Source organism: Panulirus ornatus, chromosome 55 (genome assembly GCF_036320965.1).
Source record: "Panulirus ornatus isolate Po-2019 chromosome 55, ASM3632096v1, whole genome shotgun sequence".
Lineage (NCBI taxonomy): Eukaryota > Metazoa > Arthropoda > Malacostraca > Decapoda > Palinuridae > Panulirus > Panulirus ornatus.
In genome coordinates, this window is record NC_092278.1 from 31004601 (window position 1) to 31024600 (window position 20000).

Sequence of the window (20000 nt, forward strand, 5' to 3'; positions counted from 1 at the left end):
ATCTGAGCATTGCGTGATGTGTAGTTAGGTACTTATATGACATACGTTATGTACTTAATTGTGAACGTTACATGATGATTACGTTCACGTTGGATGCCTTATTGTAATATAGTAGTTGAGATACACATAACTATGGGGGAAACTAAGCTATTTGTTCGCTTAGTTGTGCACTTGTTCATAGACAGTTCATAACCTTCACAGAAGCTGGTAAAGGACAGTACTTGTACCTGTACAAGCACTGGTCGTTACGAGGTGATTGGGATGACAGACTTTAGTCATTGGAGGTTGTTAGTCTTAGTGTTGAAATGTTGTGTTTTCTATAGCGTTGTGAGAGCCATTACGCATGCGCGCGCTATAACGCTGTTATAACTTTGGTAAGTACTGTAAAGTATATGACTGCCTATGACGTATGTGAGTTCGATAATGATGTGAGTGCTATAACACTGTGAGTGTCATAGCGTTGTGAGGGCCATAATCTTGTGAGTGTTATAGCGTTGTGAGGGCCATAATCTTGTGACAATCAAATCACTGTGAAAGTTCCATTTATATGATTTACATAATGCTTTTACTAATTTGATTATCACTAATATCAGAAATGTTACCATGTCTCTGACGCTCTTCAGTGTGTTATGATTTCAGGTGTTACCAGTTACGCTAAGACGTGTCGTCGTTGCTTTTGCTCGGGCATCATCACTGTAATGTGTTATATGTCATGTCACAGTAACGTTATCCTAACTGTCATGATCGGTGTTACCAGTGTTACGAAGAGTAATCAGTCGTGTTTATAGTTGGTGTTATCATATCTCTCATGACGTGTGTTATCATCAGCGTATCTTAGGGGAGCGCCTGGCGCCGTGGGTTCTCGATGGACTTGCTCTTAACGAGGAGCACCTCTTGGTTAGGCTGCTGGGAGGGACGTAGTTGCTCCTGGTACCGTGCAAGTCCTCCGTATCCGCACTTGGGTTGCCTCCCTTCTTTCCCCTGTCCCATCTGAAGTTCGGCCCTGCTGTATCTGGCCGAGGGACTCGTCTTCTACATCAATGTGACCCTCCTCTCCACAGGATGCACTGCTGGCAGCGGTAATCCGGTGTGCTCCGTGTCCTCGGATGAAAGGAAAGGCTACCATTTCTGCCTCCCGGGACCCTACGGTTGCCGCTGTTACCCTGGGTACAAGGGCTACATGTGCAACACAGGTGAGGCTTCTTATGTTGGTTTGATTACACGTGATGTGAAGCATGTCCTCCTGTGGTTTATATTCATCTAATATTACACCACTGCACGTACCAGTAATGAAGGTGTGCGTGCCAGTGAAACATCAAACTCGATATTTAGATAATCTTTTCTTGGACTCACAGACATCTAAGGGTTACGTGGACTACCTAAAATGGTTCATTTTGTCACAGAGTGTGGTCGAAGACGGTGGGGTGTTGACTGCTCTCAACGCTGTTCCCACTGCCTTTATGGTACCTGTGAGAGTATGGACGGGTCTTGTCTGGAAGGACAATTTGCTTCATGTGCCGGAGGTCAGTATCGTCCCGTCTGTACTGGCCAGTTTACTTAGCTTTCTTGTCCTGCCATTTGTATATATATACAAAGAAGGAACAGAGAAGGGGGCCAGGTGAGGATATTCCCTCAAAGGCCCAGTCCTCTGTTCTTAACGCTACCTCGCTAACGCGGGAAATGGCGAATAGTACGAAAAAAAAAAAAAAATATATATATATATATATATATATATATATATATATATATATATATATATATATATATATATATATATATGTTGATGTGATGATGATGTGATTATTACACGAAAGTGCACTTGGGAACTTGTCGTGTTTCATTTTCCCCGTGGACTCAGGAATATATATATATATATATATACATATATATATATATATATATATATATATATATATATATATATATATATATATATATATATATATATATATATATATATATATAGGCTATTATTTGCCTTTGGTTATTATTTGTTTTTGTCTATCATTTGCTTTTATATTTCATTTGCTTTCGGCTATGATTTGCTTTTTGGATATCATATGACTCTGTCTCTTTACCCTGTACGCTTCTGGGAGTACAGTCATTTCTTTCCTTAACATTCCCACTCATCTTCATCTTTTTTTGTTCTGTTTTGTCCCGGGTATTTTTACGTCCCTCCCTCTATTCGAGCAATGACGGTAATGCTTGCTTGATCAGCCCCACTCATCACCAGCGTCCTCAGCAACAGCAGATGAAACGCCACCCACACACACACCCACACCCACACACACACACACACACACACACACACACACACACACACACACACACCAGCAGTGTCCTAAGCAGGAGTGTTGTTTCACACAGGGGATTTGGGACTACCACGCCTGCGTATACCTCCCCAGATCATCACAGTTACGTCAGACAGCGTGGAAGTCGCCATCCAGGAGTGGAATTCAACCTTCGACGATGGCCAGCTGGGAGAAGGGGAGACTATTAGCTACGTCCTTAAGGTCTTGGTATGTATGGAGTTGTGCTGACTGATGCGGTCACAGCTGCTAGTGACTGGTGCTGACTGATACAGTCACAGCTGCCAGTGACTGGTGCTGACTGATACAGTCACAGCTGCCAGTGACTGGATCTGACTGATGTAGTCACAGCTGCCAGTGACTGGTGCTGACTGATGCAGTCACAGCTGCCAGTGACTGGTGCTGACTGATGCAGTCACAGCTGCCAGTGACTGGTGCTGACTGATACAGTCACAGCTGCCAGTGACTGATGCTGACTGATGTAGTCACAGCTGCCAGTGACTGGTGCTGACTGATGCAGTCATAGCTGCCAGTGACCGGTGCTGACTGATACAGTCACAGCTGCCAGTGACTGGTGCTGACTGATGCAGTCATAGCTGCCAGTGACCGGTGCTGACTGATACAGTCACAGCTGCCAGTGACTGGTGCTGACTGATAACGGTCATAGCTGCTTGTGAGTGGTATACAGACTGACACAGGTACATCTGCCAGCGAGTAGTGCCAACTAACACAGTCATAGGTACAAGTAACCGGTGTTTAACTGATACAGTTCCAAGCTTCCATGTTATGGTAAAGGTGAGGTGCGTCAACTTGCTGATTTCAGTAGATGTTGGATGTGACGCCTTTGTTAAATGTGATGTATTGGATATAAAAGCCGAAAGATGTTTTTCATTTGCATGTATAAAAATGTTACCATTGGAACCTTGCAGGTGTTTATCACTCTTAAAGTCTATGTCATATCCACTTGTCAAGATATGGTTGCAAAAGAATATCTTTTTTTTTTTTGTTGATATATATATCATGAAAATTTTTTTTGGAAGGAGTCATAACCCTTTCCAGGTCAACGATCGAGAGTTTCAAGAAATGGAAGTCGAGCCTCCATCACAGAAGGTGTCCGGTCTGCAGCCAGTGACGATGTACGAGGTGAGGGTGTTGACAGTCGTGAAGAAGAAACACAAGTTGTGTGAGCTGAAGGTCGGCCAACGCGAGAGAGTCCACACCACCAAGTTCTCCACCACCTGCCCTGCCAGTAAGTTCAACACCACCACCTGCCCTGCCAGTAAGTTCAACACCACCACCACCTGCCCTGCCAGTAAGTTCAACACCACCACCACCTGCCCTGCCAGTAAGTTCAACACCACCACCTGCCCTGCCAGTAAGTTCAACACCACCACCACCTGCCCTGCTAGTAAGTTCACCACCACCACCTGCCCTGCCAGTAGGTTCAACACCACCACCTGCCCTGCTAGTAAGTTCAACACCACCACCTGCCCTGCCAGTAAGTTCAACACCACCACCACCTGCCCTGCCAGTAAGTTCACCACCACCTGCCCTGTCAGTAAGTTCTTCACCACCTGCCCTGCCAGTAAGTTCACCACCACCTGCCCTGCTAGTAAGTTCACCACCACCACCTGCCCTGCTAGTAAGTGCACTACCACCTACCCTGCTAGTAAGTTCACCACCACCACCTGCCCTGCTAGTAAGTTCACCACCACCTGCCCTGCTAGTAAGTTCAACACCACCTGCCCTGCTAGTAAGTTCACCACCACCTGCCCTGCTAGTAAGTTCAACACCACCTGCCCTGCTAGTAAGTTCACCACCACCTGCCCTGCTAGTAAGTTCACCACCACCTGCCCTGCTAGTAAGTTCACCACCACGTGCCCTGCTAGTAAGTTCACCACCACCTGCCCTGCTAGTAAGTTCAACAAATATTGGTTGGGGAAGAAGAGGAAAATAGTAGCAAGCGCAGGAGGGAGAGAAGTGATATCCTTCCTTGGCATGACATTAAACAACGAGACGGATGAACTACATTTCCTTAATAGTTCCTAGGTAAGACGAGAGAGATTTTTATCCCCAGGGGATCCCTGGGGATAGGGGAGAAGGAATACCTACCACGCATTCTTTAAGTGTCGTAGAAGGCTACTAAAGGGGACGGGAGCAGGAGCTAGAAACACTATTCTCCTTGTATTTTAACTTTTTAAAAGGGGAAACAGAAGAAGGAGGCACGCGGGGAGTGCTCATCCTCCTCGAAGGCTCAGACTGGGGTGTCTAAATGTGTGCGGATGTAACCAAGATGAGAAAAAAGGAGAGATAGGTGGTATGTTCGAGGAAAGGAAAATGGATGCTTTGGCTCTGAGTGAAACGAAGCCAAAGGGTAAAGGGGAAGAGTGGTTTGGGAATGTTTTGGGAGTAAAGTCAGGGATTGGTGAGAGGACAAGAGCAAAGAAAGGAGTAGCACTACTCCTGAAACAGGTGTGGTGGGAGTATGTGATAGAGTGTAAGAAAGTAAACTCTAGATTGATATGGGTAAAACTGAAAGTGGATGGAGAGAGATGGGTTATCATTCGTGCATATGCACCTGGACATGAGAAGAAAGATCATGAGAGGCAAGTGTTTTGGGACCAGCTGAGTGAATGTGTTAGTAGTTTTGATGCACGAGACCGGGTTATAGTGATGGGTGATTTGAATGCAAAAGTGAGTAATGTGGCAGTTGAGGGAATAATTGGTGTACATCGGGTTCAGTATTGTAAATGGAAATGATAAAGAGTTTGTAGATATGTGCGCTGAAAAAGGACTGGTGATTGGGAATACCTGGTTTAAGAAGAGAGATTTACATAAGTATACGTATGTAAGTAGGAGAGATGGCCAGAGAGCTTTATTGGATTTTGTGTTAATTGATAAGCCCGCGAAAGAGAGACTTTTGGATGTTAATGTGCTGAGAGGTGCAACTGGAGGGATGTCTAATCATTATCTTGTGGAGGCGAAGGTGAGATTTGTAGACATTTTCAGAAAAGAAGAGAGAATGTTGGAGTGAAGAGAGTAGTGAGAGTAAGTGAGCTTGGGAAGGAGACTTGTGTGAGGAAGTACCAGGAGAGACTGAGTGAAGAAAGGAAAGAGGTGAAAGCAAAGGACGTAAGGGGAGTGGGGGAAGAATGGGATGTATTTAGAGAAGCAATGATGGCTTGCGTAAAAGATGCTTGTGGCATGAGAAGAGCGGGAGGTGGGCAGATTAGAAAGGGTAGTGAGTGGTGGGATGAAGAAGTAAGATTATTAGTGAAAGAGAAGAGAGAAGTTTTTGGCCGAGTTTTGCAGGGAAACAGTGCAAATGACTGGGAGATGTATAAAAGAAAGAGGCAGGAGGTCAAGAGAGAGGTGCAAGAGGTGAAAAAGAGGGCAAATGAGAGTTGGAGTGACAGAGTATCATTGAATTTTAGGGAGAATAAGATGTTTAGGAAGGAGGTAGATAAAGTGCGTAAGACAAGAGAACAAATGGGAACATCGGTGAAGGGGGCTGATGGGGAGGTGATAACAAGTAGTGGTGATGTGAGAAGCAGATGGAGTGAGTATTTTGAAGGTTTGTTGAATGTGTTAGATGATAGAGTGGCCGATATAGGGTGTTTTGGACGAGGTGGTGTGCGAAGTTAGAGGGTTAGCGAGAATGATTTGGTAAACAGAGAAGAGGTAGTAAAAGCTTTGCGGAAGATGAAAGCCGGCAAGGCAGCGAGTTTGGAGGGTATTGCAGTAAAATTTATTAAAAAAAGGAGGTGACTGTGTTGTTGACTGGTTGGTAAGGATATCTAATGTATGTATGACTCATGGTGAGGTGCCTGAGGATCGGCGGAATGCATGCATAGAGCCATTGTACAAAGGCAAAGGGGATAAAGGTGAGTGCTCAAATTACAGAGGTATAAGTTTGTTGAGTATTCCTGGGAAATTATATGGGAGGATATTGAGTGAGAGGGTGAAGGTATATACAGAGAATCAGATTGGGGAAGAGCAGCGTGGTTTCAGAAGTGGTAGGGGATGTGTGTATCAGAAGTCTGCTTTGAAGAATGTATGTGAGAAATACTCAGAAAAGCAAATGAATTTGTATGAAGCAATTATGGATCTGGAGAAGGCATATGATAGAGTTGATAGAGATGCTCTGTGGAAGGTATTAAGAGTATATGGTGTGGGAGGCAAGTTGTTAGAAGCAGTGAAAAGGTTTTATCGAGGATGCAAGGCATGTGTGCGAGTGGGAAAAGAGGAAAGTGACTGTTTCTCAGTGGATGTTGGTTTGCGGCAGGGGTGCGTGATGTCTCCATGGCTGTTTAGTTTTTTTATGGATGGGGTTGTTAGGGAGGTGAATGCAAGAGTTTTGGAAAGAGGGGCAAGTATGCAGTCTGTTGTGGATGAGAGAGCTTGGGAAGTGAGTCAGTTGTTGTTCGCTGATGATACAGCGCTGGTGGCTGACTCAAGTGAGAAACTGCAGAAGCTGGTGACTGAGTTTGGCAAAGTGTGTGAAAGAAGAAAGCTGAGAGTAAATGTGAATAAGAGCAAGGCTATTAGGTACAGTAGGGTTGAGAGACAAGTCAACTGGGAGGTAATTTTGAATGAAGAAAATCTGGAGGAAGTGAAGTGTTTTAGAAATCTGGGAGTGGATCTGGCAGCGGATGAAACGATGGAAGCAGAAGTGAGTCACAGTTTGGGGGAGGGGGCGAAAGTTCTGAAAGAGTTGAAAAATTTGTGGAAGTCGAGAACATAATCTCGGAAAGCAAAAATGGGCATGTTTGAAGGAATCGTAGTTCCAACAATGTTATATGGTTGCGAGGCGTAGGCTATAGATAGAGTTGTGCGGAGGAGGGTGAATGTGTTGGAAATAAGATGTTTGAGAACAATATGTGGTGTGAGTTGGTTTGATCGAGTAAGTAATGAAAGGTTAAGAGAGATGTGTGGTAATAAAAAGAGTGTAGTTGAGAAAGCAGAAGAGGGTGTTTTGAAATGGTTTGGTCACATGGAGAGAATGAGTGAGGAAAGATTGACAAAGAGGATAAATGTGTCAGAGATGGAGGGAACGAGGAGAAGTGGGGGACCAAATTGGAGGTGGAAAGATGAAGTGAACAAGATTTTGAGCGACCGGGGCCTGAGCATGTATGAGGGTGAAAGGCGTGCAAGGAATAGAGTGAATTGGAACGATGTAGTATACCGGGGTTGACGAGCTGTCAATGGATTGAACTAGGGCATGTGAAGCGTCACATGCCCTTGTCTTACGCACTTTATTTACCTCCTTCCAAAACATCTTTTTATTCTCCCTAAGATTTAATGATACTCTCTCACCCCAACTCTCATTTGCCCTCTTTTTCACCTCTTGCACCTTTCTCTTGACCTCCTGCCTCTTTCTTTTATACATCTCTCACTCATTTGCATTATTTCCCTGCAAATATCGTCCAAATTCCTTTCTCTTCTCTTTCACTAATAATCTTACTTCATCCCGCCACTCACTACCCTTTCTAATCTGCCCACCTTCCACGCTTCTCATACCGCAAGTATCTTTTGCGCAAGCCATCACCGCTCTCCTAAATACATCTCATTCCTCCCACACTCCCCTTACCTCCTTTGTTCTCACCATTTTTCCATTCTGTACTCAGTCTCTCCTGGTACCTAGTCCCACAAGTCTCATTCCCTAGCTCACTTACTCTCACCACCCTCTTCCCCCCAGCATTCTCTCTTCTTTTCTGAAAATGCATACTAATCTTCACCTTCGCCTCCGCAAGATAATGATCAGACATCACTCTAGTTGCACTTCTCAGCACATTAACATCCAAAAGTCTCTCTTTCGCGCGCCTATCAATTAACACGTAATCCAATAACGCTCTCTGGCCATCTCTCATACTTACATGCGTATGCTTATGTATATCTCTCTTTTAAACCAGGTATTCAAATCACCCATCACTATAACCCGGTCTCGTGCATCAAAACCATTAACGCACTCACTCAGCTGCTCCCAAAACACTTGCCTCTCATGATCTTTCTTCTCATGCCCAGGTGCATATGCACAGATAATCACCCATCTCTCCCCATCCACTTTCAGTTTTACCCGTATCATTCTAGAGTTTACTTTCTTACATTCTATCACTTCCTCCCATCACTCCTGTTTCAGGAGTAGTGCCACTCCTTCCCTTGCTCTTATCTCTCACCAACCCCTTACTTTACTCCCAAGACATTCCCAAACCACTCTTCCCCTTTACCCTTGAGCTTCGTTTCACTCAGAGCCAGAACATCCAGGTTCCTTTCCTCAAACATACCACCTATCTCCCCTTTTTTTCTCATCTTGGTCACATCCACACACATTTGGACACCCCAATCTGAGCCTTCGAGGAGGATGAGCACTCCCCGCGTGACTCTTTCTTCTGTTTCCCCTTTCAGAAAGTTAAAATAATAGGAGGGGAGGGTTTCTAGCCCCCGCTCCCTTCCCTTTAGTCGCCTCCTGCGATACGTGAGGAATGCGTGGTAAGTATTCTTTCTCCCCTATCCCCAGGGATAGACGAAACAGACGAAAGAATGGCCCAACCCACCCACATACACATGTATATACATACACGTCCACACACGCAAATATACATACCTATACATCTCAATGTATACATATATATACACACACAGACATATACATATATACACATGTACATGATTCATACTGTCTGCCTTTATTCATTCCCATCGCTACCCCACTACACATGGAATAACAACCCCCTCCCCCCTCATGTGTGCGAGGTAGCGCTAGGAAAAGACCACAAAGGCCCCTTCGTTCACACTCAGTCTCTTGCTGTCATGTAATAATGCACCAATAATCACCCATCTCTCCCCATCCACTTTCAGTTTTACCCATATCATTCTAGAGTTTACTTTCTTACTTTCTTATACATATAAAGTAGTATGGTAGTGGAGAATGTTCAAGAAATGTTGGGGGCCTCTCGAGTGTAAAGCATTCTCTCACACGCATAAGTTTGAGAAGCTGTCTGATAGTAGAGAATGTTCAAGAGAAGGGGCCCCACTGGTGCTGAACTCCTTCCACATACAGTGCAAATAGTTAACTGCAAATAGGTACCCACACCCACCCACACACCCACACACACACACACACACACACACACACACACACACACACTCGTGGGAAGTCATGTATAACACAGCTCTTAGACGTCTACGAGATAGTGAGCTGCGTCTCGGGCTAGAGAGAGAAGGTTGGGTAGATTGTATGTATGTAGCTAGACTGCCTGAAAGCATTTCGAATCTTGATGGGCATGAGGAGGACGGGGAAGGGGTATCTTCCTTCGACGGACAGACAAATTGCGTTGATGGAAGGGGGACAAACGACAGACATTGGAGCAGTCATCTCGAAACAGGATTGAGGGGTCCACTCTTGGGTGTGCCACAAGATGAATTGCCAAAAGTATTGGACTCAACCTGAATATGGCGTATGTCATATATGGAGAGGTAGAAAGCTGGGAGGATTTGCCTCAACCCTGTACAGGGGAGGCCTGGATATGCTCCAGAGTTCTTCTGATACAATGGTTGCATAAATTTTTCCCAAATTCAGTTGAAAGCCCTCACGGATGGGAGGTAAAGAAAGCAAGGTCTCGATGTGAATTGGCAGCAAGTAAGCTTGAGGACTCTTTGTAAGAGGGACTTGGGAGTCGACATTGTCCTCAACCAGTCACCAAAGCCAAATCTTAAGAGGATTGTAAAGGGGACAGACTGTCTGCTGGCAAACATCTGAATTGCATTGAGATACATGGATAAGGTAGAAATTAAAGGGGAAAAAAAAGTTTAATCCCTACAGTAGGCATAAATTAGTTTATTCCTCTGAAGCTTCGTCACCACACTTCATAAAGCACGAAGAACTGATAGAGAAGATCCAGAGGAGGACAATGAGGATGGCACCAGAGTTAAGGGAACTGAATAACATTGCGAGGTTAGACTAACGCCCATAGCCATGTCCACCATGGACGAGAGAAGAGGATGGATTGATCTGATCCCAATTTTTGTCCACTTTTGTAAGACGTCAATAGAGAAAATGCCTTTGGCAGACGCAAAATTAGAACAACCAGAGATTTTTGGTAGGTTAAGCAAAAAAAAAAATGTCAAAGATTATGTAAGGTAATATTTCTCTAATATAAACAGTGAAAAGTCTTATGATGATGGAGAATGTTCAAGAGATAAGGACCCCACGAGTATAGATATCACTCTTGATGAAAAAATGTATCCTCACACCTGCCTCCTATACCACTACAACCACATGTTTCAGTATGTAACATTCTCTTGTCCTTAATCCCTCACCTTCCAGAGCCACCACTGTTGATACTGTCTCACCCTCAGAGCCACCACTGCTGATCCTGTCTAACCCTCAGGGCCACCACTGCTGATACTGTCTCACCCTCAAAGCCACCACTGCTGATCCTGTCTAACCCTCAGAGCCACCACTGCTGATACTGTTTCTCACCCTCAAAGCCACCACTGCTGATCCTGTCTAACCCTCAGAGCCACCACTGCTGATACTGTTTCTCACCCTCAGAGCCACCACTGCTGATCCTGTCTAACCCTCAGGGCCACCACTGCTGATACTGTCTCACCCTCAGGGCCACCACTGCTGATACTGTCTCACCCTCACAGCCACCACTGCTGATACTGTCTCTCCCTTACAGCCACCACTGTTGATACTGTTTCTCACCCTCAGAGCCACCACTGCTGATCCTGTCTAACCCTCAGGGCCACCACTGCTGATCCTGTCTAACCCTCAGAGCCACCACTGCTGATACTGTTTCTCACCCTCAGAGCCACCACTGCCAACTGGGATCGAAATCTCGAACCGGACTGCAGACAGCCTCGTGGTGGAGTGGCAGGTGAGTTAGTGTGTGACGCCATCTGGCAAGATAGGAGGTGAATCAGTGCGGTATGATTTATGGCAAAGGTTCTGGTGAGTCAGGTGACACTGGCAAGATAGGTGGTTAGTCAGTAGGTCAAGATTACTGGAAATGTGGCAGGTGAGTCATTGTGGACGGTGAGTCAAGTGACTCGGACGAGGTTCTCGGTGTGTCAGGTGACTGTAGGGTAGAGTGAGGGGTTAGTCAGTGGGTGATGCTGGCTAGAAAGGTTTCATATGGTAACAGTGGCAGTTTTCAGTATGATGGTGTCACGCCCAGGACAAAGTGTAAAGGTATAATGGATACCCACATAAAAGCTACCATAAATCTATTCATTTAACGAGCAACTCATATAGTCGGTCCACAGTCAGCCCAGCTGTTCATCCACCCCTTGGGGTTGGTTGATAAAATGAGCTTGGGAAGTGAGTCAGTTGTTGTTCGCTGATGATACAGCGCTGGTGGCTGATTCATGTGAGAAACTGCAGAAGCTGGTGACTGAGTTTGGTAAAGTGTGTGAAAGAAGAAAGTTAAGAGTAAATGTGAATAAGAGCAAGGTTATTAGGTACAGTAGGGTTGAGGGTCAAGTCAATTGGGAGGTGAGTTTGAATGGAGAAAAACTGGAGGAAGTGAAGTGTTTTAGATATCTGGGAGTGGATCTGGCAGCGGATGGAACCATGGAAGCGGAAGTGGATCATAGGGTGGGGGAGGGGGCGAAAATTCTGGGAGCCTTGAAGAATGTGTGGAAGTCGAGAACATTATCTCGGAAAGCAAAAATGGGTATGTTTGAAGGAATAGTGGTTCCAACAATGTTGTATGGTTGCGAGGCGTGGGCTATGGATAGAGTGGTGCGCAGGAGGATGGATGTGCTGGAAATGAGATGTTTGAGGACAATGTGTGGTGTGAGGTGGTTTGATCGAGTAAGTAACGTAAGGGTAAGAGAGATGTGTGGAAATAAAAAGAGCGTGGTTGAGAGAGCAGAAGAGGGTGTTTTGAAATGGTTTGGTCACATGGAGAGAATGAGTGAGGAAAGATTGACCAAGAGGATATATGTGTCGGAGGTGGAGGGAACGAGGAGAAGAGGGAGACCAAATTGGAGGTGGAAAGATGGAGTGAAAAAGATCTTGTGTGATCGGGGCCTGAACATGCAGGAGGGTGAAAGGAGGGCAAGGAATAGAGTGAATTGGAGCGATGTGGTATACCGGGGTTGACGTGCTGTCAGTGGATTGAATCAGGGCATGTGAAGCGTCTGGGGCAAACCATGGAAAGCTGTGTAGGTATGTATATTTGCGTGTGTGGACGTATGTATATACATGTGTATGGGGGTGGGTTGGGCCATTTCTTTCGTCTGTTTCCTTGCGCTACCTCGCAAACGCGGGAGACAGCGACAAAGCAAAAAAAAAAAAAAATATATATATATATATATATATATATATATATATATATATATATATATATATATATATATATATATATATATATATATATATATATTTCTTTTTTCTTTCAAACTATTCGCCATTTCCCGCATTAGCGAGGTAGCGTTAAGAACAGAGGACTGGGCCTTTGAGGGAATACCCTCACCTGGCCCAGGTCCTACCGACCTTTCCATGGTTTATCCCGGACGTTTCACATGACCGAGTTCAGTCCAGTGACAGCGCCTCGACCCCAGTATACCACATCGTTCCAGTTCATTCTATTCGTTCACGACTTTCACCCTTCATCCATTCTCGTAGCCACCTCGCCACACATGAAATAACATCAACCTCCCCCCCACCAGCGAGGTACATTATATCATATATCATATATTATCATATATCACATTATACTTAACAGACGTCCTCCCGCGTTAGCGAGGTAGCGCAAGGAAACAGGCGTAGAATGGCCCAACGCACCCACATACACATGTATATACATAAACACCCACACACGCACATATACATTTCAACGCATACGTACATATACGTACACAGACATATACATATAGACGCATGTACATATCGATACTTGCTGCCTTCATCCATTCTGGTCACCACCCCGCCACACACGAAATAGCATTCCCCCTACCCCATCCAGCAAGGCAGCGCCAGTAACAGACAACCAAGTCCACATTCGTTCACACTCAGTCTCTAGCTGTCATGTAATAATGCACCGAAACCACGGCTCCCTTTCCACATCAAGGCCCCACAGACCTTTCAGTGGTTTACCCCAGACGCTTCACATGCCCTGGTTCAATCCACTGACAGCACGTCGACCCCGGTACATCGCATCGTTCCAATTCACTCTATTCCTTGCACGTCTTTCACCCTCCTGTATGCTCAGGCCAAGATTGCTCAAAACCTTTTTCACTCTATCCTTCCACCTCCAATTTCGTCTTCCACTTCTTCTTCCCTCCACTTCTGACACATATATCCTCTTTGTCAATCTGTCCTCACTCATTTTCTCCATGGGCCCAAACCATTTCAAAACACCCTCTTGTGCCCTCTCAACCACACTCTTTTTATTAGCACACATCGCTCTTACCCTTTCATTAGTTACTCGATCAAACCACCTTACACCACATATTGTCCTTAAACATTTCATTTCCAACACATCCACCCTCCACACAATCCTATCTATAGCCCATGCCTCGCAACCATATATCATTGTTGGACCCACAATTCTTTCAAACATACCCATTTTTGCTCTCCGAGATAACGTTCTCGCCTTCCACACATCATTCAACGCTCCCAAAACCTTCGCTCCCTCTCCCACCCTGTGACTCACTTCCGCTTCCATGTTTCCATCCGCTGCTAAATCCACCCCCAGATATCTAAAACACTTCTTTTCCTCCACTTTTTCTACAATCAAACTTACCACCCAATTCACCCTCAACCCTACTGAACCTGATAACCTTGCTCTTATTCACATTTACTCTCAACATTCTACTTTCACACACTTTACCAAATATAATCACCAGCTTCTGCAGTTTCTCACCCGAATCAGCCACCAGCGCTGTATCATCAACAAACAACAACTGATTCACTTCCCAAGCTCTCTCATCCACCACAAACTGCATACTTGCCCCTCTCTCCAAAACTCTTGCATTTACCTCCCTAACCACCCCATCCATAAACAAATTAAACAAGCATGGAGACATCACCCTGCCCCCTGCCGCAAACCGACATTCACTGAGAGATAATCACTTTCCTCTCTACCTACTCGTACACATGCCTTACATCCTTGATAAAAACTTTCCATTGCTTCAAGCAACTTACCTCCATACCATATACTTTCAAAACCTTCCACTGAGCATCTCTCTCCACTCTACCATATGCCTTCTACAGAGCCATAAACGCTACATACAGATCCATCTGTTTTTCTTAAGTTTTTCTCACATACATTCTTCAAAGCAAACACCTGATCCACATATCCTCCACCACTGCTGGAACCACACTACTCTTCCCCAGTCTTATGTTCTGTTCATGCCTTTTTATACACATGTCGCGTTCTGGCACTGATTAGTGTCTCATTTGCCCGTGTTGTCTCAACTAACATAAAAAGATAGATATATGTCTTGAATAGGCCGACTGAATCTGCGCTGCCTCACATACCCTGAACTATCTATCCCTTACGGGCGATATAAGTAGGCTATGACTTGAGGCACGCGACTCAATGTCATTAAATCTTGCGCTTCATACGAGGCTCCCAACCATCTAATGGAGGAAACTTCACAGTCCTCACACTCAAGTCTCCTCCCGTCTCTTTCTCGGGAGAGCACAATGTCTGCACAGAGATAGACGTTCACTGGGGGACACCATGTATCCTCCCACACACTTCTGGTACACGACAGTGTTCCTTTGACTATGTAACATTACTGTCACAAATATTCTGCGCTAACTAGACAAAATATGAACAACTTACACTAAAAGTTTATAATCCACTACAGTTGACTGCTCGATGACAACCCATTTTAACACCTATAAGAATCTGTTATCTGTTTCAAATGAAAGATTTATCTTAGCCCCACCCCCTCCCCCCTACATTTTCGTACATGTACATGATAGTGTACAATAACGTCTATAGTGTAGCAAGGTAAGCGTTGACAAAGACTTCAGACTCGTGATGAGAAGACTATTACGTTCTCCCACACGTAGGTTCAGCCCTGCCTGTCATTCTAATCACAAGAAACAGGAGACTACAGTCATCCTGCTGCCGGTACCCAGACATGATCCGTTACCCTGAGCCTCTGGTGTGATCCGCCTCATTCCACCTCTGTCGCCACAATATCGTCTCTCCCTCACTCCTCAGAAACACGTGCACTTTCACACGTCACCTGCCTGCCCATGCCTTGTAAGGTTCTATAACACTCAGTTATAACGGCGGGGATAAGCCAGACCATAAACTAGTCAGTGTTACAAAACATCATTTGACACTTGACACTTCCTGTGTCGTAACCCAGATACGTCTTATATTTACTGCATCTTACCGACATCTTACGGTAGCTCTTGTATGTTGACTTATAGATGTCTGAGATGATAGCTATATCGTAACGCATTGCCTTCTTCTTGAAGAAAAAGATTGATTCTGATTTCTCTAGCTTCACTTGTGATTGGTAGCACAAGCAGGTATTTCAGTAGTAACAGTGATTGGATACAGGCGCGGTAACACTGGCCCTGTACCGTTAGACGTGTACGTGTAGACTTGAGCAGATCACTGTACGGGTTGGTATGGTAGTGTGAATAGTTCTATGATCAGGATGAGGGTGTATAGGATGTGAGGAGTGAGGAGAGAGAGTGTAATGCTCTGGGGAGGAATTAGGGTGAGATTGGTGGGTGGAATGCTGTGTTCATAACACCTCCTCACTGAATGGCTACCAACTGTCCCCTCTTTCGTTCTTGACAGGCTATACCTTACATGAAGGAGTGTAACTTCAAGTACTACGTTCATGTTATCGACGATAACGGTAAGAGCAAGTTGGTGGAGGATACTCAGTACCTGGTGTCTGGCCTCCGTCCCTTCAGCAACTACACATTCTCCCTGTATACGTATCACCAGCTATCTGAGACCTTCAGCGACAAACCAGACATAATCACCTGGGGGATGACCCTCCCAAGAAGTAAGTGCGTGTGCTGGGTGAGTGTCTTCTTAGTGAGACTTGAACACGAAGATTAATGCCTAATTCAGTGTCCTGTACAGCATAATATGAACGCGCTGTTCACACGTCTCTGAGTCGGCCTCTGTGCCTGACGGAATTTCATACGCTCCGTGTGAGATATCAAGACATTATGGGACGCCCTTTTTGGCTACTGTCTGTACTTTAGCTATACTTCTCGCCGAGAAGTCCTGGTAACTAGTGTACTAAAGACAGAGTGATTGCAAGCACCTCAGCCCAGGTCTTGCTTGTTTCTTGCCGATATGACACACCTACGAAATCCATATGGTGGTGGGGGAGGCGGAGGGGAAGTGGTGGGAATGTTGGTTGTGTGACGAGAACTGTGTCAGTAGACCAGACGTGAGCTATTGTCAGTGTCTTATTCTGTGGCTGGCCAGATGCTTGAGTAAGTTGTTGATGGCCACATCATGGTTAACATTGTGGTTGATGGCCACATCATGGGTAACATTGTTTTTGATGGCCACATCATGGGTAACATTGTTGTTGATGGCCACATCATGGGTAACATGGTTTTTGATGGCCACATCATGGGTAACACTGTTTTTGATGGCCACATTCATGGTTAACATTGTTTTTGATGGCCACATCATGGTTAACATTGTTGTTGATGGCCACATCATGGGTAACATGGTTGTTGAAGGCCACATGCATGGGTAACATGGTTGTTGATGGCCACATCATGGGTAACATGCATGTATCTGAGCGTTAAGTGGTGTGTGAAGATGACATATGTAGGGTGATGGAGTTACATGTGTGCCAGTAAGGTACTGTGCAGTAGGACTGGTGTCGTGTGCCAGCATAACATTGTGTCAGGTGCCAGGAGGGCATCATTCAGGGCTGTTGTAGTGTGGCAACATAATGCATAGGGTGCGTTTCACTACAGAACCAGGACCACCGGTCGTGAGTCACTATACGAACGGCACGAACATCATCTTCGAGTGGAAAGCGTTACCCACGGACCAGGGCAGCATCTCCTACCGCTACAAGTACGAGGTATGTGTACTGATGTGTGTGCTGTGTACCCGTCCAGATTGTGTATAGTTTGCGAAAGACATTCATATTTTCAAACCTTCCGTTCCCGATCATCTCTCTCCTAATTACGTAATGTTTCGTATGTGACGTTGTAAGCCCGCACACCCCAGTTATGCTACATACCCCAGTCATGCTACACACCCATCAATACTCACACCTCAATCTTGATACAAACCCCGGTAATGGTACACACTACAGTCATGCTATACACCCCAGTCATGCTACACACCCCAGTCATGCTACACACCCCAGTCATGCTACACACCCCAGTCATGCTACACACCCCAGTCATGCTACTCACCTCTCTCATGCTGCTCATCCCAATTATTGTGTTTTAATCAATAGATGCGTTGCACATTCCACCCATCGTGCCACACATTTCGGTCTTTTTGCACATCCATTCATACAACACATCCTGGTTAGGTTACATTCTAGTCATGCCCAGGCTTTGAACTTGTTTCTGAGGCAGCGATGACATGCGTTTTCTGCAGTGAAAGCATATGATACCAAGTCTTGTAGGTGAGAGATGACACTCCGAAGCATTTGAAGTACATTTAGCTAAATTTTGTTTAGCGATTTATGAGAGCTACGGTAATTAAGCGTCTGGACCCTCCCGGTTCACAAGATTATCGTTATTGGTATGTATGTGCTTGAGAGAGAGAGAGAGAGAGAGAGAGAGAGAGAGAGAGAGAGAGAGAGAGAGAGAGAGAGAGAGAGAGAGAGAGAGAGAGAGTGTTCCCTTCTCCACCACAATTTTGGACATCAAGTGTGCCTTACCATCAATAAAGACATCAAACACGAAAAGTCGCTGAATTCTTTTGTTTTCCATAAAGAACATGTTCGTCTCTTTTCTTAATGAGAACACAAGATAATGATTAAAAGATGATGCTTCTTATCGCCAGTGAGTTATGGATTTTCTTAAAGATTTAAGAATTATAGTTTCTTCTTGTATTCTGATTACCTGATCATCGAATCAATCAAAGTAAGAGGTTGTGGTTGTAAGTAGATTGATGGAGTTGTGGTCGTGTCTGTGGGAAAGGGAGGCAGGTGTGTGGTGGAGGGACAACTGAGGTAGTGTCTGTGCGAGAGGTAAGCAGGTGTCTGGTGAAGGGACTCCTAAGATAGTGTCTGTACTAGAGGGACGCCAGTCTATAGTTGAGGGACGACTGTGGTAGCGCATGCGCGAGAGGGACGCCATTCGACATTCAACTGCCATTTGGTGTGGTGTCTCTCGGTAGTTAAAGTTGAACAGCTGTCGCCTCTGATACGCTTGTCTTCTGGAATGATAGAATGTCTAATTAGATTGGATGGTTGCCTGACTCACACAATGTTGAATATCATTATGTTGTCTAAACAGCATTTCACTAGACTGCATCATTCTGTTTTTGGTATGTAGTTTCCCACAGGAGACAGCCTGATAAAACAGAAGGATCATTACAGAAATAACATTGATATGTAAGAAAATCAAGAGTTACCGGAATATTGGAAATTAATAATAAAATACTCTCCGTCGACAGAGGAAATACAAGGCATGTGACAATTCCACTCATACAAGCAGTAGCTGGAATCATTCCCCAAAAAATGTCATTCAGCTCCTTGCTATACCGTACACTACAGTACTCTTGCAAGTGCAGCCTGCGAACGAGGCCGGAATGGGGAATGCAAGTACAGACACCGCTGAAGTACCTGCGACAGGCAAGTGCACTTTAGGTCTACCGATGTTCTCGTGTTATGGACACAATTTCCTCCCACTCTTGTCCACTTATTCACCTATTCTATTCGTCTTTCATACTCTTATTACATCTTTTTTTTTCTGAGATGAGGAATGGGATATATTTATGGAAGCAGTGATGGCATGTGTAAGAGACGCATGTAGCACGAGGAAGGTGGGAGGTGGGCAGATTAGAAAGGGTAGTGAGAGGTGGAATGATAAGTTAAGTTACCACTGAAAGAAAAAGGAGAGACGTTTGGACAATACTTAAAAGGAAGGAGTGCAAATGACCGGGATATGCATAAGAGATAGCGGCAGGAGGTCAAGAGTGCAAAAGTTGAAAAAAGGGCATATGAGAGTTGGGATGAGAGAGTATCATTAAACTTTCGGGAGAATAAGATGTTTTGAAAGGATGTAAATAACGTTCATAATACAAGAGAACAAATGGAAACATCGGTGAGGGGGAGCAAGGGGAGAAGTAATAACAGGTAGTGATAAAGTGTAGAAGAGATGGAGTGAGTACTTTGTAGGTTTGTTGAATGTGTTTGATGATAGAGTGGCAGATGTGTGGTGTTTTGGTCTTGGTTTGATGAAGAAAGAAAAGATTGGAAAAGCCTTGCGGAAGATGAAATCCAGTAAGGCGGCAGGTTTGGATGGTACTGCATTTGAATTTATCAAAAAAGGGGTGAATGTGTTGTTGATTGGCTAGTAACGATATTCAGTGCATGAATGGATCATGGTGAAGTGCCTTAAGATTGGCAATATGCATGTATAGTGCCATTGTACAAAGGAAAGTGGATAACAGCGAGTGTTCAAACCACAGAGGCATAAGTTTGTTGAGAATTCCTGGAAAAAATGTATGAGAGGGTATTAATTGAGAGGGTGAAAGCATG

General features: G+C 44.8%; 1 protein-coding gene across 1 annotated transcript in view; it reads left to right on the top strand.

The window, feature by feature from the left end:
* Positions 1-20000, top strand: part of LOC139765640 (receptor-type tyrosine-protein phosphatase S-like) — a 113618-nt gene that overhangs the window by 45512 nt on the left and 48106 nt on the right. The window contains exons 8-15 of the mRNA XM_071693328.1: positions 1062-1193; positions 1404-1523; positions 2368-2519; positions 3369-3558; positions 11124-11191; positions 16094-16307; positions 17248-17357; positions 18914-19091. Coding sequence (XP_071549429.1) covers positions 1062-1193; positions 1404-1523; positions 2368-2519; positions 3369-3558; positions 11124-11191; positions 16094-16307; positions 17248-17357; positions 18914-19091 — 1164 coding nt within the window. The remainder of the gene's footprint in view (positions 1-1061; positions 1194-1403; positions 1524-2367; positions 2520-3368; positions 3559-11123; positions 11192-16093; positions 16308-17247; positions 17358-18913; positions 19092-20000) is intronic.